At 72.3% G+C, this 22880-nt stretch overlaps 4 protein-coding genes across 4 annotated transcripts; 3 read left to right on the forward strand and 1 right to left on the reverse strand.

The window, feature by feature from the left end:
• Positions 1–3919: 3919 nt before the first annotated feature.
• Tssk6 (testis specific serine kinase 6) lies at positions 3920–5040 on the reverse strand. Its single transcript, XM_042671195.1, has one exon. The coding sequence runs from the start codon at positions 4767–4769 to the stop codon at positions 3948–3950; it is 822 nt and encodes a 273-aa protein (XP_042527129.1). The 5' UTR covers positions 4770–5040; the 3' UTR covers positions 3920–3947.
• Positions 5041–5433: 393 nt separating this feature from the next.
• Positions 5434–8948, forward strand: Ndufa13 (NADH:ubiquinone oxidoreductase subunit A13). Its single transcript, XM_042671206.1, has 5 exons — positions 5434–5562; positions 8056–8134; positions 8475–8546; positions 8625–8694; positions 8772–8948. The coding sequence occupies exons 1-5, from the start codon at positions 5469–5471 to the stop codon at positions 8889–8891; spliced, it is 435 nt and encodes a 144-aa protein (XP_042527140.1). The 5' UTR covers positions 5434–5468; the 3' UTR covers positions 8892–8948.
• Positions 8942–12381, forward strand: Yjefn3 (YjeF N-terminal domain containing 3). The gene is made up of 6 exons (XM_042671194.1): positions 8942–9232; positions 10876–10984; positions 11254–11364; positions 11656–11769; positions 11847–11997; positions 12182–12381. Exons 1-6 carry the CDS (start codon positions 9021–9023, stop codon positions 12379–12381), a joined length of 897 nt encoding a protein of 298 aa, XP_042527128.1. The 5' UTR covers positions 8942–9020.
• Positions 12382–12687: 306 nt separating this feature from the next.
• Positions 12688–17771, forward strand: Cilp2 (cartilage intermediate layer protein 2). Its single transcript, XM_042671251.1, has 9 exons — positions 12688–12985; positions 13057–13134; positions 13256–13528; positions 13743–13898; positions 14316–14594; positions 14877–14985; positions 15117–15274; positions 15361–16307; positions 16383–17771. The coding sequence occupies exons 1-9, from the start codon at positions 12688–12690 to the stop codon at positions 17769–17771; spliced, it is 3687 nt and encodes a 1228-aa protein (XP_042527185.1).
• Positions 17772–22880: the final 5109 nt, after the last annotated feature.

The following is a 22880-nucleotide window of genomic DNA, read 5'->3' on the forward strand; positions in this document are numbered from 1 at the left end:
CCTGGCTGCGCCCGGGTCAGTGCGGGGTTGGACGGCCGCCGCCTCTGCGATCTCAGCTGGAGTTCTCATGTGAATCAGACGAGGACGGATGGAATTAAACGTGAACCGCAGAGCCGGCCACTGTCGTGCACTGGGAGGGCTGCCAGGGGCGCCGGGCGCCCGCGGGCACCTCCGCCGGCAGCCTGGCGGGACGCGGGCACCAACGCCGTGCGTGGGGGTTATTTTATTCATTCTTTTCTTTTCCTACTTATTTCCACGGACACTGCAGCCTACCTGCCCGCCCGCCCTCCGGGCTGCCGCAGGCCTCGCTTCCGACCCGGCCCCCTCCCTCCTCCTGCCCAGCTGGGCCGGCGGCGGGCTTCTTTCCCAGTTTTGTTTTTAAGGATCAGGTCTGCTCTAGTTTGGTTTCGTGTTCACTTCCTGCGCCGTCCCTACGATTCCTCCGACTCCTCCGTCAGCAGGAGGCGGGAGCTGCCCCCATCCCCCCACGCCCGCGAGGTTGGGGATCTAATTTAAAGCCTCCTCCCTGTGGCCTCTCAGCGCTGGCCACTGTGCCGCGCCCGTCCACTCCGAGCTTGACTTCGAATGTGCCGCGGGGGCCGTGCGGGCGGGGCCTTCATTCCAGAAGGGACTTGGGGGACCCAGCAAAGTCTACTTTTTTTGGGGTGGGGGAAGGGAGTTAACACCAAAAAACCATGAAGAATATGCAAGCGTTTCTACTCCTCGCGTTTTCTGTGCCTGGCAAATAAATTCCTGTCTTTTCCTACCGAGCTGTTGCCTCTCTGATCCCTGCCGTCCGCACAGCCTGGCCTCTGCCTCTGCCCGCCCCGGCCCCAGCGCCCCAGCGCCCCAGCGAGGAAGGCTCTGGCAAGCTGCATGACGTAACCACGCCTTTCTCTTTTTTAAAGGGCCAAGACTGTGAGCTGCCTTAACCTGCCATTTGTGCTGCGGTGGGCGCCGGCCTCTGGCGCCTCTCATGGTGACGGCCTGGTGCACATCTGCCCTTCCCGACTCCCCTCTGGGCCTGGAGTTTGGGTGGAGGGAGAAGGGACACCCAGGGGCGGGGCACACCCCTCCTTCCTAAAGGTTGGGTCCTGCTGTCCCCTGGGAATCCTGTCGGGACCCGGCTCCCACAGGCTTTGAGAATGTGCACGTCCAGGCTGCAGGCAGCCGCTGCCGCCATGACCTGCGACAAGACAGACCCCCCAGGGACACGCGTGCACACACCGCCATCCCGGCCTCCCCCGCCTGCCCGGAGCCCCCACAAGCGAGGTGCCCGGGTTCTCATGGGACCCAGCAGCCCAGATTCCGTCTGGTGGGCAGACCGGGGTACACACGGTGTGCAGCGCAGCTTTGGCTTGGGGCCGCCCGTCCCCTCGGCCTGGCTCTGCCGTGCAGCGCGGGGCCTCACTGGCCTTTCCTGACAGCTGTGGGTGGGAGGTGACGGGGCAGGGGTCCGGGACCTCCTTCCTCCCACCTCCGCCTCCAGCAGGCCACTTGGGAGGCACCGTGCCCAGCTCCTAACATGCAAAGGAGAAAGCCGCCACTGCACTGGAAAGGCGGCCAGGATTGGGGGCCGCGGACTGTATTCCGGGAGGTTTAGATTGTGGGCAATAAAGAAATGGACGGTATGTTGACAGCTTTGTCCCCTGCGCCCTGGTTTCCTGGGGGGTTGCTCATGCGGAAAAAAGGTGGGAAGGAGGAGAGTGGGTACATCGCTTGGGGGGACCGAGCCTGGGGCCTTGTGGCTAGTTTACCCCATGGAGCTGGAGACTTTGTCTGTGCTATAGGGTTTGCTCATCTGAGGACCAAGGTTCTCAAAGCCAGCCTGAGCAGAAAAGTCCATGAGACTCATCACCAACTAACTACCAAAAGATGCAAGTGGAAGTGTGGCTCAAGTGAATGAGCAGTAGCTTTGGGCAAAAAAGCTTAGGGCTTAGCACCCAGGCCCTGAGTTCAAGCCCCAGGGATCAGCACACCCCTGTGCACGCGCGTGTGCACGCGCACACACACACGATAACAAGAATAGAGCCCCACACTGGCTCCATGGTGAGCCGATTCTGGTGAGCATTGTTCTGATGCTCCCCAGTTGAATTTGCTTTGTGCTAGGGATGAAACCTAGACTTTGGTGCTTGCAAAGCTGGCGTCACCACCAAGCCCCAGCCACGTGACGGTTGAATGGTTTTGAACTAGAAAGGGTCTCAGTTGTGTGCCAGTGGCGCCCACCTGTCATCCTAGCTACTTGGGAGGCTGAGATCTGAGGATCAGGGTTCAAAGCCAGCCTTGGCAGAAAAGTCCGAGAGATGAGACGCATCTCTGATAAATTACTCAGAAAAAGCTCCAGTTAACCAGCAGAAAGCCAGAAGTGACACTGTGGCTAAAGTGGTAGAGAGCTCGGGGATAGTGCCCAGACCCAGAGTTCAAGCCTCAAGATGATCCAAAAAAAAAAAAATCTCACTAGCCCCAGCTGACTTCAAACTCCTTCCCAAGTGAGCGCCTGGATTACAGGGTAGAGCGCCAGGGCCTGCCTCAGGTCTCCGTGTGCACTGTGGCTTCAAGCTTACATTTACCTTTCTCACTCAAGGCTGGTGCTCTGCCACTTGAACCACGGCTCCACTTCTGGCTTTCTGCTGGTTCCCTGGATTTAGTCCCATGGATTTATCTGCCTGGATTGGCTTCAAATGGAGGATTACGAGTCCGTCCACAGGACTCACTCACCTCCGAGGGAGGGCTCAATTTAGGAACAAGATTGTCACTGGGGCCTGTGCTCACACCTGTGGCCCTGGCTGCCTGGGGGGGGGGGCAGAACAGGAGGATCAAGTCATCAGCCCAGGCTGACTCCCGTCTGAATACTGGGCATGCGGGGCACAGGTGTCATCCTGCCAGGACAGGGACCCTAAAATTGGGGGGGAGGGGTGCAGTCAGGTGCCCATCCCTCTCAAAGACCAGTAAGGTGGACGTGCGGGTGGGCACGCGGGGAGGGCGAGGCAGGGTGCGATGGAAGCGGGGGCAGGGCCCCGGGGGCGCGGGAGCACGAGGGCAGGGCCCGGGCAGGCCCAGGCCGCGGGGCGGCGGGCGCCGGGTCCCCATCCCCGCCGGGCACCAGCACAACTCACACGCGCGTCCACGCCACGCCTTTATTCTCCGTGGGTTCGCTGCGGGTGGGTCCGGGGCGCTGCGGGCGCTGGAGGCCGGGGGAACGGATCCGGCCGCCCAAGGACACGGGTGGGGGCCTCAGTTTCCCCACGTGCCCCGGGCTCGGCTCAGGCAGCAGGGGACGGGAGGGGCTGCGGCCCAGACCCCACCGGCCTCCCCCCCACGGCCCCCCGCCCGCACCCGCCACCTGCGGCCCCGGGTTCGAGTCCTCCCACTTCCCGGAGGAGGCCCGCAGCCCGGCCGCCCGCGTGCCTCGTCCTCCCCCGGGGCGAGCCCCGGCCCCACCCCGGCTCCGTGAAAGCGGCCACCGCTGCAGCCAGGTGCGAGGAAGAGCGAGTTTATTGCAGGTTCCTGCGGGGAACCTGGCGCCCGCGGCTGGCCGGGGAGCGACGCCCTCCGCGCGCCCGCTGGCGGGCGGCCGATCCGCCCCGGCTCCCGCGCGGCCGGCGGCGGTGCTCGTTCCGCGCAGGCGCAATGCGTCCGTGTCCTCTCCTCCCGCCCCTCCCGGGGCCTTCCCGCGGGGATTCGAGGATGCGCATGCGCCCTCCGGCTCTCGGGCTCTGGGAGAACACGCTTGGTCGCTTGCACCCGGGGACCACGCGGGCCCCCGCTGGGGGGGTGGGGGGGGGAGGGGGGAAGGGGCGCGCGTGCGCAGCGGCGCGCGGCGGCGGCGGCGGCGAGGGCGGCTCGGCGGGCCCCGGGGGAAGCGCGCCTGCCTCTCGCGCGTGCGCCGCGCTGGCTCAGCGCCCGGCGCGGGGCGGGAACCGCGGCAGCCGCGGGAGCCCCGGCCCTTAGCCGGAGTCCCCCGCGCGCAGCCAGCCGTTGCGCGCGACCTGGCCGGCCGAGGGCCGGGCCGACGGGCTGAACTGCAGCAGCTCGGCGATCAGGGACTTGCAGCGCTCCGACAGCTCGAGGCCCTCGGGGTACAGCACGCCGCGCTTCTGGCGCCGGGGCAGCCCGGCGATGTCCGAGTCGTCGAAGGGCATGCACCCGGTGACCATGACGTAGAGCACCACGCCCAGGCTCCACACGTCGTACTTCTTGGGGTCGTAGGGGATGCCGAGCAGCACCTCGGGGGACGCGTAGGCCGCCGAGCCGCAGTAGGTGGTGCTCAGGTCCGGGTAGCCGTGCGCCTGCCGCCCGAAGCCGAAGTCGGTGAGCTTGACGCGGCGCTCGTCGGGGCTCAGCAGCACGTTCTCGCACTTGAGGTCGCGGTGCACCAGGTGGTGGTCGTGCAGGTACCGCACGGCGCCCGCGATCTGCGCGAACAGGTCGCGCGCCTGCGAGCCGGGGATGCGGCCGTTGCGCTGCACGGCCTGCAGCAGGTCGGTGGCGGCCGCCTCCATCACGATGTACAGCTTGCCGTTGCACACCTCGATGAACTCGAAGACGTGCACGATGTGCGGGTGCCGCACGCCCCGCAGGATGGACAGCTCTCGTGGCAGGAACTTGTTGACGAAGTCCGGGGGCGCTCGCCGCCGGTCCACCACCTTGATGGCCACCGTGCCCTTGTACTTCTTGGACGTGGCCACCTTGACCTTGGAGTAGCTGCCCTCGCCTATCGTGCGACCCAGCTTATAGCCGAGTTCGCTCAGGAGTTTGTCGCCCGACATGGTGGCGCCCAGGGCGCACGGAGAGTAGGAGGCGGCTGCTGTCGGGGGGGCGGCCGGACTCCGATCTCGGGCCTAACCCATGGCGGTTGGCACCCGCGCCCCCGCACCCCCATGTGCCCACTCCCGAGCGCCCCCCGCCGCGGTGCCTTTTATCGCCCGGGTAACAATTTCTGCCTTGTGAAGTGACCGCGGGCGTCACTCGCGCGGCCCCGGGCTGGGGGCCCCGGGACCCCGCCCCGCGCGGCCCCCCGAGCCTCGCGCGCTTTGTGACCCAAGCGCTGCGCACGGGCCAGGGTGGGGCGCAGAACCGGGGCGCGGCCGGGCGCGTCCCCCGGGCGAGCGCCTCGACGCCGGGACGGCGGGGCCACCCCGGGCTGCCGCAGACCCCGGCCCCGCCGCGCGCGCGCACACGGGGGCGGGAGAGGGGGCGACGCCGGGGACGCGCCACCCCCGCGCGCCCGGGGCGCCCCCGACGGGAAGCGGACGGCCAGGCCCGCACCGCAGGCCCCGCGGCGCCCCGGCCGGGCCCGCCCCGTCGGGGGGACGAGCCCCGGGGCCCCGCCCCGTCGAGCGCACACCCCGACGCCGCCCGGCCGCGGCTCTGCCCGAGACCTTCCGGCGGACTTCCGCCACACTCGTCATGGCGGCGATCCCTGACGTCACTTCCGCCCGGGGCCGGAAGCGCGCCACCCCTCAAAGATGGCGGCGTCGAAGGTGAAGCAGGACATGCCGCCGCGAGGGGGCTACGGCCCCATCGACTACAAGCGCAACCTCCCTCAACGGGGACTGTCCGGTCAGTGTCTCCCGCGCCGCGGCGCCGGGGCCTGCGGGCGGGGGCGGGGGCGCCAGCGTGCCGCGGGCTGCCGCACCCGGGGCCCGCGGCGGCGGATGACGACGGGCGGACGTGCGGGGCCCGCCGCACCCGCCCCCCGCGCCCGCCCGCACCCGCCCCCCGCGCCCGCCCGCCCGCACCTGGCCCCCGCACCCGCCCGGCCGTCCCCCGAGCCCGCCCGCACCCGTCCCCCGCGCCCGGCCGCACCCGACCCCCGCGCCCGCCCGCACCCGACCCCCGCACCCGCCCCCCGCGCCCGCCCCCCGCGCCCGCCCGGCCGCCACCCGCTCCCGCCCGCACCTGACCCCCGCGCCCGCCCGCACCCGCCCCCCGCACCCGCCCCCCGCACCCGCCCGCACCTGACCCCCGCACCCGCCCCCCGCGCCCGGCCGCACCTGACCCCCGCACCCGCCCGGCCGCCCCCCGCCCCCCGCGCGTCCCCGCCAGCAGGGCCCGGCCGCCCCCCGCGCCCGCCGCCCGGGCTCTCCGGGGCTTGAGCTCAGGGCTCGGCCGCCGTCCTCCCCGGCCCCGTTCACGCTGCTCCAGCTCCGCTTCCAGCTTTCTGCGGGTGAATTGGGAACGAGTGCCGAGGCCGCCCTGCCGGGCTGGCTTCGATCCGCCGCAGCCCGGCCCTCCCCGGCCCCCGCCCGGCCCTCCCCGGCCCCGCCGCCCGGCCCGCCCCGGCCCCGCCGCCCGGCCCGGCCCGGCCCTCCCCGGCCCTCCCCAGCCCCCGCCCGGCCCTCCCCGGCCCCGCCGCCCGGCCCGGCCCGGCCCTCCCCGGCCCTCCCCAGCCCCCGCCCGGCCCGCCCCGGCCCCGCCGCCCGGCCCTCCCCGGCCCCGCCGCCCGGCCCGCCCCGGCCCCGCCGCCCGGCCCTCCCCGGCCCCGCCGCCCGGCCCTCCCCGGCCCTCCCCAGCCCCCGCCCGGCCCTCCCCGGCCCCGCGGGTCCCCCCCACCCCCGCGCCGCGCCGCGCGTGGCCCCGCAGCCCCGTGACCGCCCGGGCTTGAGCACGCCCCCTGCTCCCGCCGGCCCTTCCCGGCAGGTTTTCTCGCGTTTATTGGCCCTTGCCCCAGGACGGAGGAAGAAAACCAGCAATGAATTATTTTTTCTTTTTTGTGGGTCGTGGGGCTTGAACTCGGGGCCTGGGCGCTGTCCCTCAGCGCTACCGCTTAACGCAGCTTCCGTGGTGCTGAGGATTCGAACCCAGGGCCTGGTGCATGCCAGGCGGGCGCTCCCAGCGCACCAGCAGTGGATTCCGTCCAGAACTGACCGGCCGTTGCGGGATTGCAGCAGAACCGCGTCCTGAGCAGTGCCCTCAGCCCGTTTTGCCTTAGCATTTTTTTCTTTTGTCCGTTGTAGGGCTTGAACTCAAGGCGGGGGCGCTGTCCTTGAGCGCTACCACTTGAGCCACCGCGCCACTTGCGGTTTTTCTGGTGGTTGGTTGGAGATGAGAGTCTCACGGCCCTTCCTGCGCCAGCTGGCTTTGAGCAGCCAGGACGGCGGGTCTGACCCCCAGTGCGCCTGCGCTTGTTTTCAGGAGGCTCTCAACCATGACCAGGTTGCCTGGAGCTCCCTGTCCTTGCTGAGTAGCTGGGAGGACAGGTGCGAGTCATCACACCCAGCTTTTCGTCGGTTGAGATGAGGTCTCATGAGCTTTTGGCCTGGATTGGCCTCCAACTACAATTCCTCCGATCTCAGCCCGGGCATGGCTGGGATTACAGGCATGCACCACCATGCCTGGCTTATATGTTTTAAAATTACTTTTTTATGTTTTTGAATTGCTAGAAATGGGACCTGGGAGGGTTTTGTGTGTTAGGCATCTGCGTTACCACTGAGCTGCACCCTAAGCTTTTGGCTTTGCCAGTCTTGGGGCTTGAACTCAGGGCCTGGGCACTGTCCCTTTGCTCAAGACTACTACTGCTCTACCACTTGAGCCACAGCGCCACTTCCAGCCTTTTCTGTGTATGTGGTACTGAGGAATCGAACCCAGGGCCTCGAGCCACCTTCCCTGCCCAAGCCCTTGGTTTATGGAGACAGGTCTCTCCTTGTAGCCCAGGCGCCTCCTGCGCCTCCCGAGTGCCGAGCTTGCCGTCCGGCGGAAGCTGCCCGGGAGCTTCGTTCCTCCCCGCTTGACCCTGTTTACTTGGGACAGGTCCTCCCTGGCGGGTCCCTCCGCGACCGCAGCCCGGGGTCCAGTGCGGGCCGCTCGGCACGTGGCCAGCCGTCGCGCCGTCCGGAGGCCGCGGAGGCCGGGCCGCCGGCCCCGGGCCCCCGGGTGGGCCTCGAACCCAGCGTGGGCCGCACAGTGAGCGGCGGTCTCGGGCGTGAGGACCCGGGGTCCCCGCGCGTGGAGAGGGCGCGCACCCCGGTCTGCCCTCCGGCCCCGGGAGGGGGGCGGCGGGGCCCCGCGCTCCGCCTGGAGTGTTCGCGGCGCTGACCGGCCGCCTCCCCGCAGGCTACAGCATGCTGGCCCTGGGCGTGGGCGCCCTGCTGGTGGGCTACTGGGGCATCACCCGGTGGAACCGCGAGCGCAGGTAGGGCGCGGGGTGGGGGGGATCCGCCCCGGCGGCCGCGGCGGCCCCCTGGCTCAGAATAACCTAGAATAACCATTGCTCAGGCGGCCGCGCCGGGCACTGCCTCCTCCCCCTCCCCGGCCGCGCGGAACCTTCGGGAACCCTCCCGCCCCACGCCCCGGCTATTTCGGGACAAAGGGACGGGCCGCGTGAGCCCGGAGCCCGCGTCCCCCCCCCCCCCCCCCCGGCTATTTTTAGGACAATAGAAGTTTTTAATTGGGAAGAAAGTGTGCAGCCAGCCGTCCTGGGGACGGAGCCCGGCGGCCCTCCCCGCCGGCCTGACCCGCCCCCTGCCTCGCAGGCGTCTGTACATTGAGGAGCTGGAGGCGCGCCTGGCGCTGCTGCCCCTGTTCCAGGCTGAGCGGGACCGCAGGTACGGGGGCGGGGCCGTGGGGAGGGGGCGGGGCCGCGGGAGGGGCGGGGCGCCCTGACCCTGCCGGCCCCGCCCCAGGGTCCTGCGGATGCTCCGGGAGAACCTGGAGGAGGAGGCCATCATCATGAAGGACGTGCCTGGCTGGAAGGTGGGTCCTGGAGGGGCGCGGGAGGGCGGGCGGGGCGGGGGCGCGAGGGCGGGCTGGCTGACCGCCCCGTCCCGCAGGTGGGCGAGTCCGTGTTCAGCACCACGCGCTGGGTGCGGCCCCAGATCGCCGAGCTGTACCACCTGCGTCCCAACAGCGAGCGCTCTGCGGCGGCCTTCGGCTTCGTGACCCACACGTAGACGGACCGCGGCCGCCCGGGCCCCCCGCCCCTCCCTCCCCTCCCCGCGCCCCCGCCGCCCGCGCACAATAAACGCTGGAGACCTGGGCTGCTGTGTCGGGCTGGGGAGGGAGAGCTCTCGCCGCGACCAATGGCCGTGCGCTGCGCCTTCGCGACGCCTCCTGATTGGCGGGCAGGAGGGGCAGCGCGCTCTGGTTGGTGGGCGGGAGGGGAGTCCCCGCCCACCAAGGATGTGCTTGGTTTAAAAGGCGGCGGGCGGCCGCGCATATCGCTCAGCTCCGCAGACATGAGCAGCTCTGCCAGGCCGGACCCCGAGACGCCCGAGGAGCCGCGCTTCCTCAGGTCAGCCCGGGGGGCCGGGCCGCGGCCAGCGGGGAGGGCGGGAGAGGGGAGAAGCCGCCTGGGCAGTGGGGCCCGCGGGGCATTGATGGAAGCTGCTCCCGCTCCACCTCCCGCCTCCTCCAGATGCGGGTCCCGCGGGGCGAGTCCTAGGCCGGGGTGGGTGGCGGTGCAGTGCTGGGAGACAGGCACAGGGGCATGAGTGGTGCATCGGAGCGAGGCGTTGAGATGGAGGAACGCAGGAAGGGGTGCAGTCCCTCCTGGGGGCTAAGGCGGAGGGGCAGCAGAGCCCCGCAGATGCCCTGCCCGGAGCGGCTGGTGCCCCGGAGGCGCACGCCCATGGTCCCAGCCCCCCGCCTGCCTCATTCGGGGGCTGAGGACCCCAACTCCTATCCCTTGGAGACAAGGGTTCACAACGTGGCCGGGCTGCCCTCCAAAGGCTCCGCTTCCTGCTGCACCGGGCGCATCCTCCACCTCCCCGCCGGGCTCTGCAGCTCCCTCCCCCTGCTGCGCCCAGCCTGCCCCCCCCCCCCCCCCCCCGCGTTCCCAGCTCCTCTCAGACTGGCACCAGAGGCTCCTGGCTGCCCCCAGCCCGATCTGCAGTGAAGACCACCCGGTCGCATCTTTGAGATCCCAGCGCCGCCGCTCACTGCTGGGGTGGAGCCCAGGCCTGCGCGCACCTTCCCACCAGCCTCAGCCCTTCACACGCGCATTTCTCAATAGGAAGTTGCTTTTAGCCTAACGTGGCCTGGCTTGAGCAGCCTGTGGCTGGGGAGGGAAGGGAGGGGAGGTGTCTCAGCACAAGCAGCTGGCCTGAACCCCCATTCCCAGCCGGCCAGCACAAAATGTTAGTGACTTGTGAACAAGTCACTGGACCTCACAGATCGTACACCACCTACCACCTTCACATTTACCCAGAGAAGCGTGCAGAAGACCCAGGGGCCACTCACCTCTGCGAGTGAGCCTCGCCCTCCCCCCACCTGCCAGCCCAGTCTGTCTCCGCTAGTGTCCAGGAGCTTGGGACATGGCTTCCCCCTGCCAAGTGCTTGCGGGGCTGGAGGCGTGGCCCCAGTCTGTAGCTAGCCAATGAGCAAAAGCAGCCACAGCACGGGCACCCAGTTCAAGTCCCGGTTACAGACCTAGAGAATACAGAAGTCCTGTTAGGCCAGGCATGGTGGCCACACCTGTAACCCTAGCACTCAGGGAGAGGCAGAGGACTGCAAGGCTCTCCTCTCCATCCCTCTGGTCTCCTTTGGAGCAGCCATGTCCTGGCCAGCGCCACCAGAGGGCGCACGCCCCCAAGCACTGCCATTCCACTGGTGCTGGTCACTTAGGGAAACGGATCAAGAAAGGCCCCGGCAGGGCGCTGTGGCTCAGGCCTGTCATCCCAGCTGCTCAGGAGGCTGAGATGCAGGGCTCGCAGTCCAAAGCCTGGGCAGTAAAGTCGGCGAATCTTCAATTAACCACCAGAAGGCCAGGAGTGGAGCGATCGCTCAAGAACACAAGCCTTGAGCACAAGCGCTCAGGGACAACGCCCAGGTCTTGAGTTCAAGTCTAGGACCAACCACACCGATGGGATGGTCCAGCTGTGCCTGAATGGCATCTGCATGTCTGTCTGTCCATGGTCGCTCCCCCCCCCCCCCCAGCGCGGCGGAGGTGGCCACCCTGGAGCGGGAGCTGCTGGAAGAGTACCGTTTCGGGCGACAGCAGCTGGCGGAGCTGTGCGGGCAGGCCAGCGCGGTGGCCGTGACCAAGGTACCGCCCTGTCCAGTGTGGCCCAGTGCTGTGCCCAGGCCCCCAGCCCTCCCCAGCGGGTAAAGGAGGACACGGAGGGTTTAGAGATGGGGCAGGAGCCCAGCCCCCATTGGGGCTGGGGAGGGGCAGGGACAGGCTAACCGAGTCCAGCGGCGTCCGGGCAGGAGCCTGAAGCCCAGCCCTCCCCCAGCGCGCCCCCGCCCCGCCCCCTGGCCTGCTGCTGCCCTGACCCTTCTCTGATCCGATCCCTGCCCCGCGGTGTCCCGCAGGCCTTCCCGCTGCCGTCCCTGCCCCGGAAGCAGAGGACCGTGCTGGTCGTGTGCGGCCCCGGGCAGAACGGGGCGGTGGGGCTGGTGTGCGCCCGGCACCTGCGCATCTTCGTGAGTGGCGGGCACCGTTCGTGGGGCCTGAGGAGGGAGGGGTTGGGCGTGGCTCCCCGTGCCGGCGCCCCCTCCCCTCCCCCCGTGCCGGCGCTCCTCCCCTCCCTCCCCCCCGTGCCGGCGCCCCTCCCCTCCCTCCCCCTCGTGCCGGTGTCCCTCCCCTCCCTCCCCCCCCCCCCCCCCCCCCGTGCCTGCGCTCCTCCCCTCCCTCCCCCTCGTGCCGGTGTCCCTCCCCTCCGTGCCGGTGCCCCCTCCCCTGACCCCCCACGCACCGCGCCCCGGCCGCCGCAGGACTACGAGCCCACCATCTACTACCCCACGCGTGCGTGCGCGCCCCTGCACCGGGACCTGACTACGCAGTGCGAGAAGATGGACATCCCCTTCCTGTCCTACCTGCCCGCCGAGGTCAGCGGGGCCGCCGCGGGGCGGAGGGAGGGCCGGGTCGCGCCCGCCCCTGACGCCCCGCGCCCGCCCCGCGCCAGGTGCAGCTCATCAACGACGCGTACGCGCTGGTGGTGGACGCGGTGCTGGGCCCCGGCGAGGGCCCGGCCGAGGCCGGAGGCGCCTGCGCACGCGCGCTGGCCGTGCTGAAACTGCTGTCCATCCCGCTCGTGAGCCTGGACGTCCCCTCAGGCACGAGCCGGGCCGCGGGAGCCACCAGAGGGACAGCGGCCGCGCCCGCTGCACACGCGTGGGGCCGTGGGGCGGGGGTGCGGGGCTCTGCCCGAGGGGCAGGTCCGACGGGGCGGGCGGGCGGGGGTCAGGCCGGTGTGGCCGAGGCGCCCTGGCCGACCCTCCGCCCCGCTCGGCCCCGCAGGCTGGGACGCGGAGGCCGGCGGCGGGGAGGACGGGCTGCGGCCCGCCGTGCTGGTGTCGCTGGCGGCGCCCAAGCGCTGCGCCGCGCGCTTCTCGGGGCCGCACTTCGTGGCCGGCCGGTTCCTGCCCGACGACCTGCGCCGCAGGTTCGCGCCGCGCCTGCCGGACTTCGCGGGCACCGACTGCGTGACGGCCCTGTGAGGCCACCGCACGCCAATAAACTCCGCGCCTTCGAACCCGCCTCTGCCTCCTCCTTCTCGGCGGGTCGCGGCGGGGTGGGCGACGCGGGGATCCCGCATCCCGCACCGCGCGGCGGGGCTTCGCGCCCGGCTGCGGGTTCAGTGCCGAGGGCCGGGCCGGAGAGGGGGCGACGCCCCCAGCGGCTCCAGTGCGGGGCGCCCGGGGCGGGGCCTGGCCGCGCCCCGCCCCGCTCCGTCCCGGGGCCGCGGGACCCGCCCGACGGGGCAGAGCGCTCGGAGCCGCTCACAGCTCGGACCGGCGGCGGCGATGGCGTCCGCGCGGCCGCTGCTCTGTCTGCTCGCGGTCGCGCTCCTGGCGAGAGCCCGAGGTGAGGCGCCGGCCCCGGGCGCGGACCACAAGGGCCCCTCGCTCGCCTCGGGGTGCGGGGCGCCGGGGTCCCCGAGCCCCGGGACCGTCGGGGCGCCATGGCGCCGACCCCGTCCGACGCGGGGCGCTGAGCCACGGCCGCACCGCAGAGCGGCGGCGCTGGCGATGGGCGCGCCGCCGGGGAAACTGAGGCTACCTCCGGCCCCCACCTCCGACGCCGGGCGAGGGGCCCAGGGCTGTCAGCCACAGCTCGGGCGCGGGTGGACCGGGAGCCCGGAGCCCCGGTGACCTTGCGCTCCCCTCCCGCAGGCGCCGCGCCCACCGAGGGGCCCGCGGCAGCGGCGCGGGTGGCGGCCCAGCCCTCGCCCATCCCGGAGGGCTGGGAAGGTGAGCGGGGCCAGAGACGGCCGGGGCGGGGCGGGGCGGGGCGGGGCGGGCGGCCTCCCGCAGCGCTCGGCAGGGCCCGGGGCTCCAGGCTCGCCCCGGCTCAGGCGCGCGCCGCCCGCAGACGCCAGCGAGTGGACGTCCTGGTTCAACGTGGACCACCCGGGGGGGGACGGCGACTTCGAGAGCCTGGCCGCCATCCGCTTCTACTACGGGCCGGCGCGCGTGTGCCCGCGGCCGCTGGCGCTGGAGGCGCGCACCACCGACTGGGCGCTGCCGGCCGCCGTCGGCGAGCGCGTGCACGCGAGCCCCGCGCGCGGCTTCTGGTGCCTCAACCGCGAGCAGCCGCGCGGCCGCCGCTGCTCCAACTACCACGTGCGCTTCCGTTGCCCGCTCGGTGAGGCCGGGGCGGGCGGGCGGAGGGCGACCGCGGCGCGCGGGGACCCCGGAGCGGGGCCTGCCAGGGGCGCCGGAGGGGGCGGGGCGGGGCACCAACTCCGCCCGGGAGCCCGTGCGCGGGACGGGGCCGCCCCCGGGGTCCTGCAGTCCGGAGCGGCTGCCGCGCGTCCCCGAGGCGCGGGGGGCCCTGACCTCCCGCCGTCCGTCCGCAGAGCCTGAGTGGGGCGCGTGGGGCGCGTGGGGTCCCTGCTCCGGGAGCTGCGGGCTGGGCCGCCGCCTGCGCAGCCGCAGCTGCCCGGCCCCGGCGGGGGAAGCCTGTCCCGGGCCAGCCCAGGAGGCGCACAAGTGCGCGCTGCCGCCGTGCCCAGGTAGGCCGGGCCGGGCGGGGCGGGGCTGGCGGGGAGGTGGGGTCCGGGGCGGGGCTCCAGGTCCCCGGCCGGCCTGTGCGCGCCGGCGGGGATCCCTGGCGCCCCCCCACCCCCGGGCCAGACACCACGCCGGCCAGGAGCCGATGGAAATTCCACTCGGGCCTGAGCGCCACAAACACGGCTCCTCCGAGCCCGCCGGGGCCTCTGCCCGGCTCTGCCCTGGTTTCCGCTGGAATTTTCCGCTGTGTGTGCAGCGGGGCGCGGGGCGGGAGGAGGAGGGGCGGCCCCGACGGCCCCTCCCTGGGCTCCGCGCCCGCGCCTCGGCCCGCGCCTCCCGCCCGCGAGGGCGGAGGGCGGCGGAGGGGGTCCTCGCGGGAGGGGCCGGGCCTGCCCCCCGCAGCCGCGCTCTGTCCCTAGGCTGCAGCCCCGACGCCTGCGGGTGCCCCGACCACGTCCTCCTCGGCTCTGTGGTCTCCGCCGCCGGGCGACCCCTGCCCGGAGCCAGGGTCTCCCTGGGAGCCGGGCCGGGCGCCGTGGCCACCAGCGACGCGCGGGGGACCTTCCGGGTGCCTGGCGTCTGCGCGGGCGGCCGGGCCAACGTCAGCGCCCAGCTGGACGGCTTCTCCGCCGGCCGGGCCCGGGCCGCGGCCAACGGCTCCGCCTCGGCCGTGGTCACCATCGTCCTGGAGAAGCTGGGTGAGCGCGCGCCGGGCCCGCGCCGCCCCGCCCCAGGCGCCGGGACGCGGGTGGAGGGCAGCCGGGCAGGAAAGGCCCCAGGCTTTCCAGCTAACCAGAACAAAGCCCGGAGTAGAGCCGTGACTCGGGCGGTAGAGCGCCTGAGTGAGAAGCCCGGGCCGGAAGGACGCTGGGGGTGCGGGGTGACACGGGGTCCCTGGGGTCAAGGGAGGACAGGAGCTGTAGCGGCTCGCGGGGTCGGGAGGGGGGCAGGGTCGTGACCTTGGAGGTCGTCTGCCCCAGGGAAGCCCTACCTGGTGAAGCACCCCGAGTCCCAGGTCCGCGAGGCCGGACAGAACGTCACCTTCTGCTGCAAAGCCTCGGGGTCCCCGACGCCCAGCAAATACTGGTGGTGAGCGAGCGGGCCGGCTCCCTGGGCTCGCGGTGTCCGCGGTATAAAGTGGGGGGCTTCCCCGGCACGGCGGGGGACAGCGGGGCGGCGACCCTACCCGGCCGTCCCCCCCCCCCCCCCCCCCCCGCCAGGTTCCACAACGGGACGCTGCTGGACCGGCGCCAGCTCGGGTACGGGGCGCGTCTGGAGCTGCGCGGGCTGCGCGCGGACCAGGCCGGCGGCTACCACTGCAAGGCGTGGAGCGAGGCGGGCGCCGTGCGCTCCCGCAGCGCCCAGCTCGCCGTGCTGGGTGAGCCCCCGGCCCCGCCTCCCCGCGGGCACCCCCTCCCCGCCGCCCCCCGCCGCCCGTGACCCGGCCGCCCCCTGCCTCCCCAGCTCCCGGCCAGCCGGCCTGCGACCCCCAGCCCCTTGAGCACCTGATCCGGCTCCCCGACGGCTGCGGCGAGCCCGGCGGCGACGGCGGCCCCGCGCACCTGGACGTGGGTCGGTGTGCGGACAGCCCGTGCCCGGGGCCTGCGGGCGCGGGGTGCGGGGCTGCGAGCTCCCGCTGCTGCTCCGTGAGCCGCCTGGAGGCCCGGCGGGTGAGGTGCGCGGGCTTCGAGCTGCCGGTGCAGGTGGTGGCGCGGTGCGGGTGCCGCGCGTGCCCGGCGCCGCGCGGCCTGGTGCGCGGCCGCGTGCTGGCGGCGGACTCGGGGGAGCCGCTGCGCTTCGCCCGCATCCTGGTGGGCCGCGAACCCGCGGGCTTCACCTCGGCCCACGGCGCCTTCACGCTGGAGGCGCCGGCCTCCACCGAGCGGCTGGTCGTGACCTTCGTGGACGCGGGCGGCGAGTTCGTGGACGCGGTGCGCGTGCTGCCGTTCGACGCGCGCGGCGCGGGCGTGTACCACGAGGTGCGGGCGCTGCGCCGGGCGCCCGCGGTGCTGCTGGACGCGCGCCGGGGCCACCGCCTGGCGCTGGGCGGGCAGCAGGGCCGCGCGCCGCTCGGGGAGCTGGTGCTGCCGCCCGGCGCCTTCCGCCGCGCCGACGGCCGGCCGTACGCGGGGCCCGTGGAGGCCCGCGTCACGCTCGTGGACCCGCGCGACCTGGCGTCGGCGGCCGCGGCGCCCAGCGACCTGCGCTTCGTGGACGCCGACGGCGAGCTGGCGCCGCTGCGCACCTACGGCATGTTCGCCGTGGACCTGCGCGCGCCCGGCGCGGCCGAGCAGCTGCACGCGGGGCCCGCGGCCGTGCGGCTGGCGGCGGAGCACGTGCGCATGGCGGGGCACGCGGAGGCGCTGCGGCTGTGGTCGCTGGAGCCCGCGACGGGGCTGTGGGAGGAGGAGGCGGCGGTAGCGGCGGAGGGGCCCGGGGCCGAGGGCCCGGGGCGCGAGCGGGAGGCGGGAGCTGAGCCGGCCGAGCCCGGGGCGGGGCGGGGCGGCGGCGCGGGCGCGCGGCGGCGCCGGCGCGAGGAGCGCGCCTTCCTGGTGGGCCACGTGCAGCTGCGCGAGCGGCGCCTCTTCAACCTGGACGTGCCCGAGCGCCGCCGCTGCTTCGTCAAGGTGCGCGCCTACGCCACCGACAAGTTCGCGCCGGGCGAGCAGGTGCGGGGCGTGGTGGTCACGCTGGTCAACCTGGAGCCCGCGCCGGGCTTTTCCGCCAACCCGCGCGCCTGGGGCCGCTTCGACAGCGCCGTCACCGGGCCCGACGGCGCCTGCCTGCCCGCCTTCTGCGACGCCGAGCGGCCCGACGCCTACACGGCGCTGGTCACCGCCTCGCTGGGCGGCGAGGAGCTGGAGCCCGCGCCCTCGCGCCCGGGCCCGCGGCCCGACGTGGTGGGCGTCCCCGAGCCCTACCTGGGCCGCCTGGGCTACCGCCGCACCGACCACGACGACCCCGCCGCCAAGCACAACGGCTTCCGCGTGAACCTGGCGCGGCCGCGGCCCGGGGAGCCCGGCGAGGCGCGCGGCCCGCTGTACCCGTGGCGCGCGCTGCGCCAGTGCCAGGAGGCGCCGGTCACGGACGCGCACTTCCGCTTCGCGCGCGTGGAGGCCGACCGCTTCGAGTTCGACGTGGTGCCGTTCCGTGAGGATGCGCCCGCCTCGTGGACGCGCCACCGCCTGGCCTGGTGGCCCAACCCGCAGGAGTTCCGCGCCTGCTTCCTCAAGGTGCGCCTGCGCGGCCCGCAGGAGTACGTGGTGCGCGCGCACAGCGCGGGCGGCACGCACCCGGACACGCGCGGCCGCCTCTACGGCCTGCGCGACGCCCGCAGCGTGCGCGACCCCGGCCGGCCCGGCGTGTCGGCCGCCTGCCTGGAGTTCAAGTGCGGCGGCATGCTGGTGGACCGGCGGCGGCCCGACCGCACGCGCGTCACCGTCACGCCGCAGGGCAGCTGCCGCCGCGTGGCCGTCAACGCGCTCCTGCGCGACTACCTGGGCCGCCACGCGCCGCCCGCCGCCGCGGAGCCCGACGACGACCCCGCCGCCTTCGCCATGCTGGCGCCGCTCGACCCGCTCGGCCACAACTACGGCGTCTACACCGTCACCGACCAGAGCCCGCGGCTCGCCAAGGAGATCGCCATCGGCCGCTGCTTCGACGGCTCCTCCGACGGCTTCTCCCGGGAGATGCGGGCCGACGCGGGCGTCGCCGTCACCTTCCAGTGTCTGGAGCCGCCCGCCAGGCCCAGCCTCTTCCAGCGGCTGCTCGAGGCCCCGGCCTCGGCGCTCGCCGACATCCGCCGCGACGTGGGGGCGGCGGCCCGGGCGCCTCCGCTGCCCGCGGGGTCCCCCCCGAGCCGCGGGGACCAGTGACCCCCGCCGGGTCCCCGCGCCCCGCCCCGCCTGGAGCCGGGGCCGAGGCCCCGGGAGGGGGCGCCCCGCGGTTATTTATTGGGCCCGGCCCCGGGGTGTCCGGGGCGGCGTTTGGTGCCGGGAGCCCCCGGGCGGGGCCGGGGCTCCATTAAAAACGCTTCCACTCACCGCGTCCAGCTCTGATTGGGGCCGGGGCGCGGGTGGGAGCCGGGGTCGGAGGGTCCCAGTTCAAAGCCCGCCCGGGAGACTCGGACCCGAAAGCCAGGGCGGGGCCGCGGGAAGTGCGCGAGGCCGGGCGCGAGCCCGACTCCGCCGCCGGCCCAGCGCTCACCCCGGGCCCCGCCGGGGCGGGCTTCTCCTGACCGGCTCAGGGCGCGGCTCGCGTCGGGGCGGGGCGGGGGGTGAGGCCGGGCCGGGCGCCGCCGCGGCCGTGATGAGGTGTCCGGCCCCGGGGCCAAATACCTCTCGCCGGCGGCGGCGCCAGAGCAGGAGCGGGAGCCGCCCTGCTCCCCCGCGCCCGCCTTCGCCGGCGCCGCCGCGGGACCCCCCCCCCCCCCGCAGCCCGGAGTCCCCCTCCTTCCCCTTGGAACCCGACCGTACCTTCTGGAAAATCCATCCACCACCAGCCCCCCCCCCCCCCCCCCCCCGCCCTCCTGGATCCGGGCTGCCAGGCCCGCCCGGCGGGGAGGTGGGGGACCCCGACCCTGGCGCGGCGGCCGGGGTCAGCCGGGGCCGCCCGCAGCTCGGGGGCCTGCGTCCTCCTAGAACCGGAGCCGCGGGCGCATGCGCGGCCCCCCCCCACGGCTGCCCCCCCCCCTCTGGTTTCGGTGCCGGGCCTCGAACTCGGGGCCTGGGCGCTCCGCCGCCTGAGCCACGGCGCCACCTCCGGGCTTCCGGCCTGGCGCGCGCCGCGCCTCCCGTCTGCGTCTCTCATCAGCCCGGCGGGGAGGCGGCCGCGGGGACGGGCCGGTGCGGGGGCCTGCGGGGGGGGGGGCGCTCCCTCCGGGCCGAATGTGTCATGCTGTCCTCGCCCGGGGTCACGCTGTCCCCGCGCCGCCCTCGGCCTGCCACCTCCGGGTCACCGGCGGGCGCGGGGCAGGGATCCCCGCCCGGGTGCACGCGCGTGTGCACACGCACGCACACTGCCACGCGGGCCTGTGTCGGGGTCCGCTCCGCGCCCGCACGGAGCCCCGTCCGAGATGAGGAAACGGGGCGCAGCCCCCGAGGAGGCTGGGCCAGCGGAGGGCCAGCGGCTGGGACCAGCCAGAAGGGGACGGTGGCGCCTTTGGCCGGCCTGGGCGCTGACCGTCAGCTCTTCAGCGCCAGGCCTGCGCGCTGCCACGGAGCCGCCTTCCTTGAAGAGGGCATTTTCATAGGGGCTCTTAAGGGTAAATAGAAGCTTGCCAGACCAGGCTTAGAGACCCACAAGGAAGGCCAGAGTTTTCACTTCAGCCCACACCTGTCATCCCAGCCACTCAGGAGGCTGAGATGTGGAGCTCCAGGTTTGAAAGCAGCCCAGGCAGGAAAGTCCGAGACGCTTACCTCCAGTGGGCCACCAAAAAGCTGTATGGGAGCTGTGGTTCAGGCAGTAGACCACCAGCCTTGAGTGGAAAAGCCCAGGGGCAGCACCCAGGTCCCGAGTTCAAGTCTCAGTACTGCTTCCCTGCAAAGCAGGCTCTCCTGAGGCCTGTGGGGGTCTCAGGCGGAGGAGGGAGGGAGGGAGAGCCCGTCCCCACCGGCTCGGGAGCACTGGGGCAGGCTGGGCGCCCGGGGCTCAGCAAACTTGGGCAGGTCAGGTCCATTTCTTTCCTCGTTTTGGTTTGGTTTCGGGGGCAGGGTCTCCCCATGCAGCCCAGGAGCCTTGAACTCACAACCCTGCTGCCTCTGAGCCCGCAGTCACAGGTGTGGCCACCGCACCCAGCCGAGGAGGCCCGAGACCCCACGCCGCCCGGGTGGGCCAGGCAGGTGCAGACTGCCGTGCTAGAAACTTCCAGTGAGCTGGCTGCGGCCAGGGACACACGAGGCCCCGGCCCTGCCAGACCCAGGGAGGCCAGCCAGGCCCCGCCGCCGCCTGGCCCGGATGAACGCAAACTCGGCCACGTCTGGCCAGCGGAATCTAGGTTGTGGTCAGGCCGTGGCGGAAGAAGCCACTGGAAAAACACAGACCCGCGGGGCCAGGCCGGGGGGGGGGGGGGGGGGGGGCGCATGTCCGCCCTGGCCGCTGGACCGGCCGCGTGACTGGGCACAGGCTCGCGGGGCCGAGTGGCCCCCTTGGCCCCAGACCCCCGCACCCCCGCCCTGGACACTGACACCCCCTGGTGAGCCAGGTCTGCTGCTGCCTCACCTGGAAGACGGGGAAACTGAAGTAACCTGGTCTTTCCAGGCTGCGCGCGCCCCCTGGTGGCCCGAGGCGGGGCCGCAGTGCGGGCTTCGTTCTGCGGGGCGGAGCAGGCGGCTGGGCGAGGCCCCAGAGGCCTGGAGTGGGCACCGGTGCTGTCATCCCCGAGTTGCCCCGAGGACGGGACCCCCGGGCCGGGCAGCCTCCGGCCCAGCCCTGTGAGAGGCTGCGGCTCGAGCCCCTCCCGCAGCAGTGAGCAGGGCCCGGGACCCAGCGACTGGAGGAGGCAAGAGCTTGTGTTTGCGGCCAACCTCAGCAGTTAGGCAGACCCTGTCTCAGCAACAAAGTGTACAACTAGAGGCGTGGTTCAAGGAGTAGAGCACCCATGCTTGAAGCCTACAGCCCTGAGTTCAAGCCTAAAAGAAAAAATAAGAGGGTGCTTGGCCAGGCGCCAGTCACCCTAGCTACTCAGGAGGCTGAGATCTGAGGACCATGGTTCAAAGCCAGCCTGGGCAGGAAAGTCCATGAGATTCTTATGTCCGATGACACCAGAAAACTGGAAGTGGCGCTGTGGCTCAGCGTAGAGCACTGGCCTTGAGCTGAAGAGCTGAGGGACAGAGCCCAGGCCCTGAGTTCAAGCCCCAGGACTGGCAAAATAATTACCTAAATAACGACTCCCATACACACAGAAGGCTGGGGCGCCTGGCCTGTCCACCCACGGAGTGGGAGGCTGGCAGGGCCTTCTTTAGTGAGGCCCTGACTTCTGGAACTGAGGTTCCCACAGGGAGAAACCTTCGAGGCCTGAAGTACCAACTAAGGACCGTCCCAGGGTGACACCCTGCCAAGGGGCCGTGCAGTCGACCCCGACTGAGACCCGCCAGAGGCGACGGGAGGCGGCAGACACCAGGCAGACTTAACGCGTGCCAAGGAGCCATTTATGCAAACACAGCAGGAGGGGCCTGGGAGCAGCAGGGACTGAGGGCCTCCCCCCCCCCCCCGCGCCCCCCCCCCCCCCCGCACCCCCCATCTGACAGCCACACACCCCAGCTGGCTCCAGCACACCCCCTGGCGGCCAGCGGCGGGACAGCGCGAGCCCCTCAGCAAGGCCAGCATCACCCACCGCCAAGCCGGGGCCACGGCGTGACGCCTCAGGAGCTGAGACCTGAGGGTCCCAGTTCAGAGCCAGCCTGGGGCAGGAGAGTCCATCAGACGCCAATCCATCAGCCGAACTGGAAGTGGAGCTGTGGCTCAAGTGCTAGAGCACAGAAGCTGAGGGACAGCGCCCCGGCCGCGGACCTCGCCGCTCACCCCGCATCCTTCCCACCTGCCCCCCGAGCCAGTGAGGGGCGCCGGGCTGCCGCTGCCTGGCAGCGCGGGGCGGCCGTCTGCCCCGCGCCCCTCCGGAGTGTGTCTCGCGTGCCCCGGGCCACGCACGGCAGGGGCGCCCAGTCCCCTGGGATATGCTGGCTATGACTCATGCCTGTCCCCAGGGACTGTGACAAGGGACCGTGCAGACAGGGCAGGCGCGGCTCCCCGAAGGACAGGGCTGACCGTCACCCCAGAAACGCCATGGTGGGGTGCAGACACTGGCTGAGGAGCCCACGGGAGGCCCAGGGTGGGGGCAGTGCGCTGGGAGGGCAGGCTCTTGGGTGGACACAGGGGATGGCCCTCGCCCTGCCACGGCTCTTGGGGACAGCGCCACTGCCCCGCTCAGGGCGCAGGGAGAGGCCGGCCCCCCAGACCGTGGAGCTGGGGTGCCCCGGGGATCCTCCCAGGCCCTTGGCGGGGAGACACCCCCACCCCCGCGGGCCCCCACTCCCCCCAGGGTGCCCGCAGGCGGTGCCCCGCTCCCCATGGCCACCTGCGTCTCCCGGGGAGACCTCCCCGCACCTGCCGGAGCCCGGCAGACGCAGGCACAGCGCCAGGCCTGCGCGGAGGAGGCCGGGCCACGGTGCCCACCGCGTCCCGTGGCGGGAGGTGGGGGTTGTGGGCAGCCATGCCTGGGCGTGCCGCCGTGTATGACCCCCTTCCGGCCGCACGCTCGCTGCCAGCCTGGGCCCCCGCGGCCAGCGTGCGCCAGGGGCCACGCGCCAGAGCCCCCAGCCCCCAACCACCGCGAGAAGGGGCCGGTGCCCCGGCGCCACGGCTCACGCCGCTCATCCTCACCACTGCGGAGACAGACCTGAGGATCACGGTTCTAAGCCAGCCCGGGCAAGAAGTCTGGGGGTCTCGACCTCCAAAGTAACCAGCAAAATGCCAGGCTGGAGGCGTGGCCCAGACCCTTCCTCCCAGGCCTCACCCGCCAGGTGGTGCTGGTTCTCACCCCAGGAGCCCGGGCCTCAGCTGCGAGGCTTCTAACCTAGTGGGGCTCCTCCTCTTCCTGACCTCTTTGGGGGAGACCCCCACCACCTGCTCAACTGTGCCCCAAGTTAAAATCTTGCCAGGGCACCAGTGGCTCACGCCTGTCATCCCAGCTACTCAGGAGGCTGAGATCTGAGGATCTTGGTTCAGAGCCAGATCTGGGCAGGAAAGTCTGTGAGACTCTGATCTCCAAGGAACCAAGCAAAAAGCCAGAAGTGGTGCTGTGGCTCAAGTGGGGAAGCCCCAGCTTTAAGTAAAGCTCAGGGCCGGGCGCTGGTGGCTCACGCCTGTCATCCTAGCTACTCAGGAGGCTGAGATCTGAAGATCGCGGTTCAAAGCCAGCCCGGGCAGGAGAGACCGTGAGACTCCTATCTCCAATAAACCACCAGAAAACTGGAAGTGGCGCTGTG

This window comes from Dipodomys spectabilis, unplaced genomic scaffold, assembly GCF_019054845.1.
Source record: "Dipodomys spectabilis isolate Male_0828 unplaced genomic scaffold, ASM1905484v1 ptg000609l, whole genome shotgun sequence".
NCBI classification, from domain to species: domain Eukaryota; kingdom Metazoa; phylum Chordata; class Mammalia; order Rodentia; family Heteromyidae; genus Dipodomys; species Dipodomys spectabilis.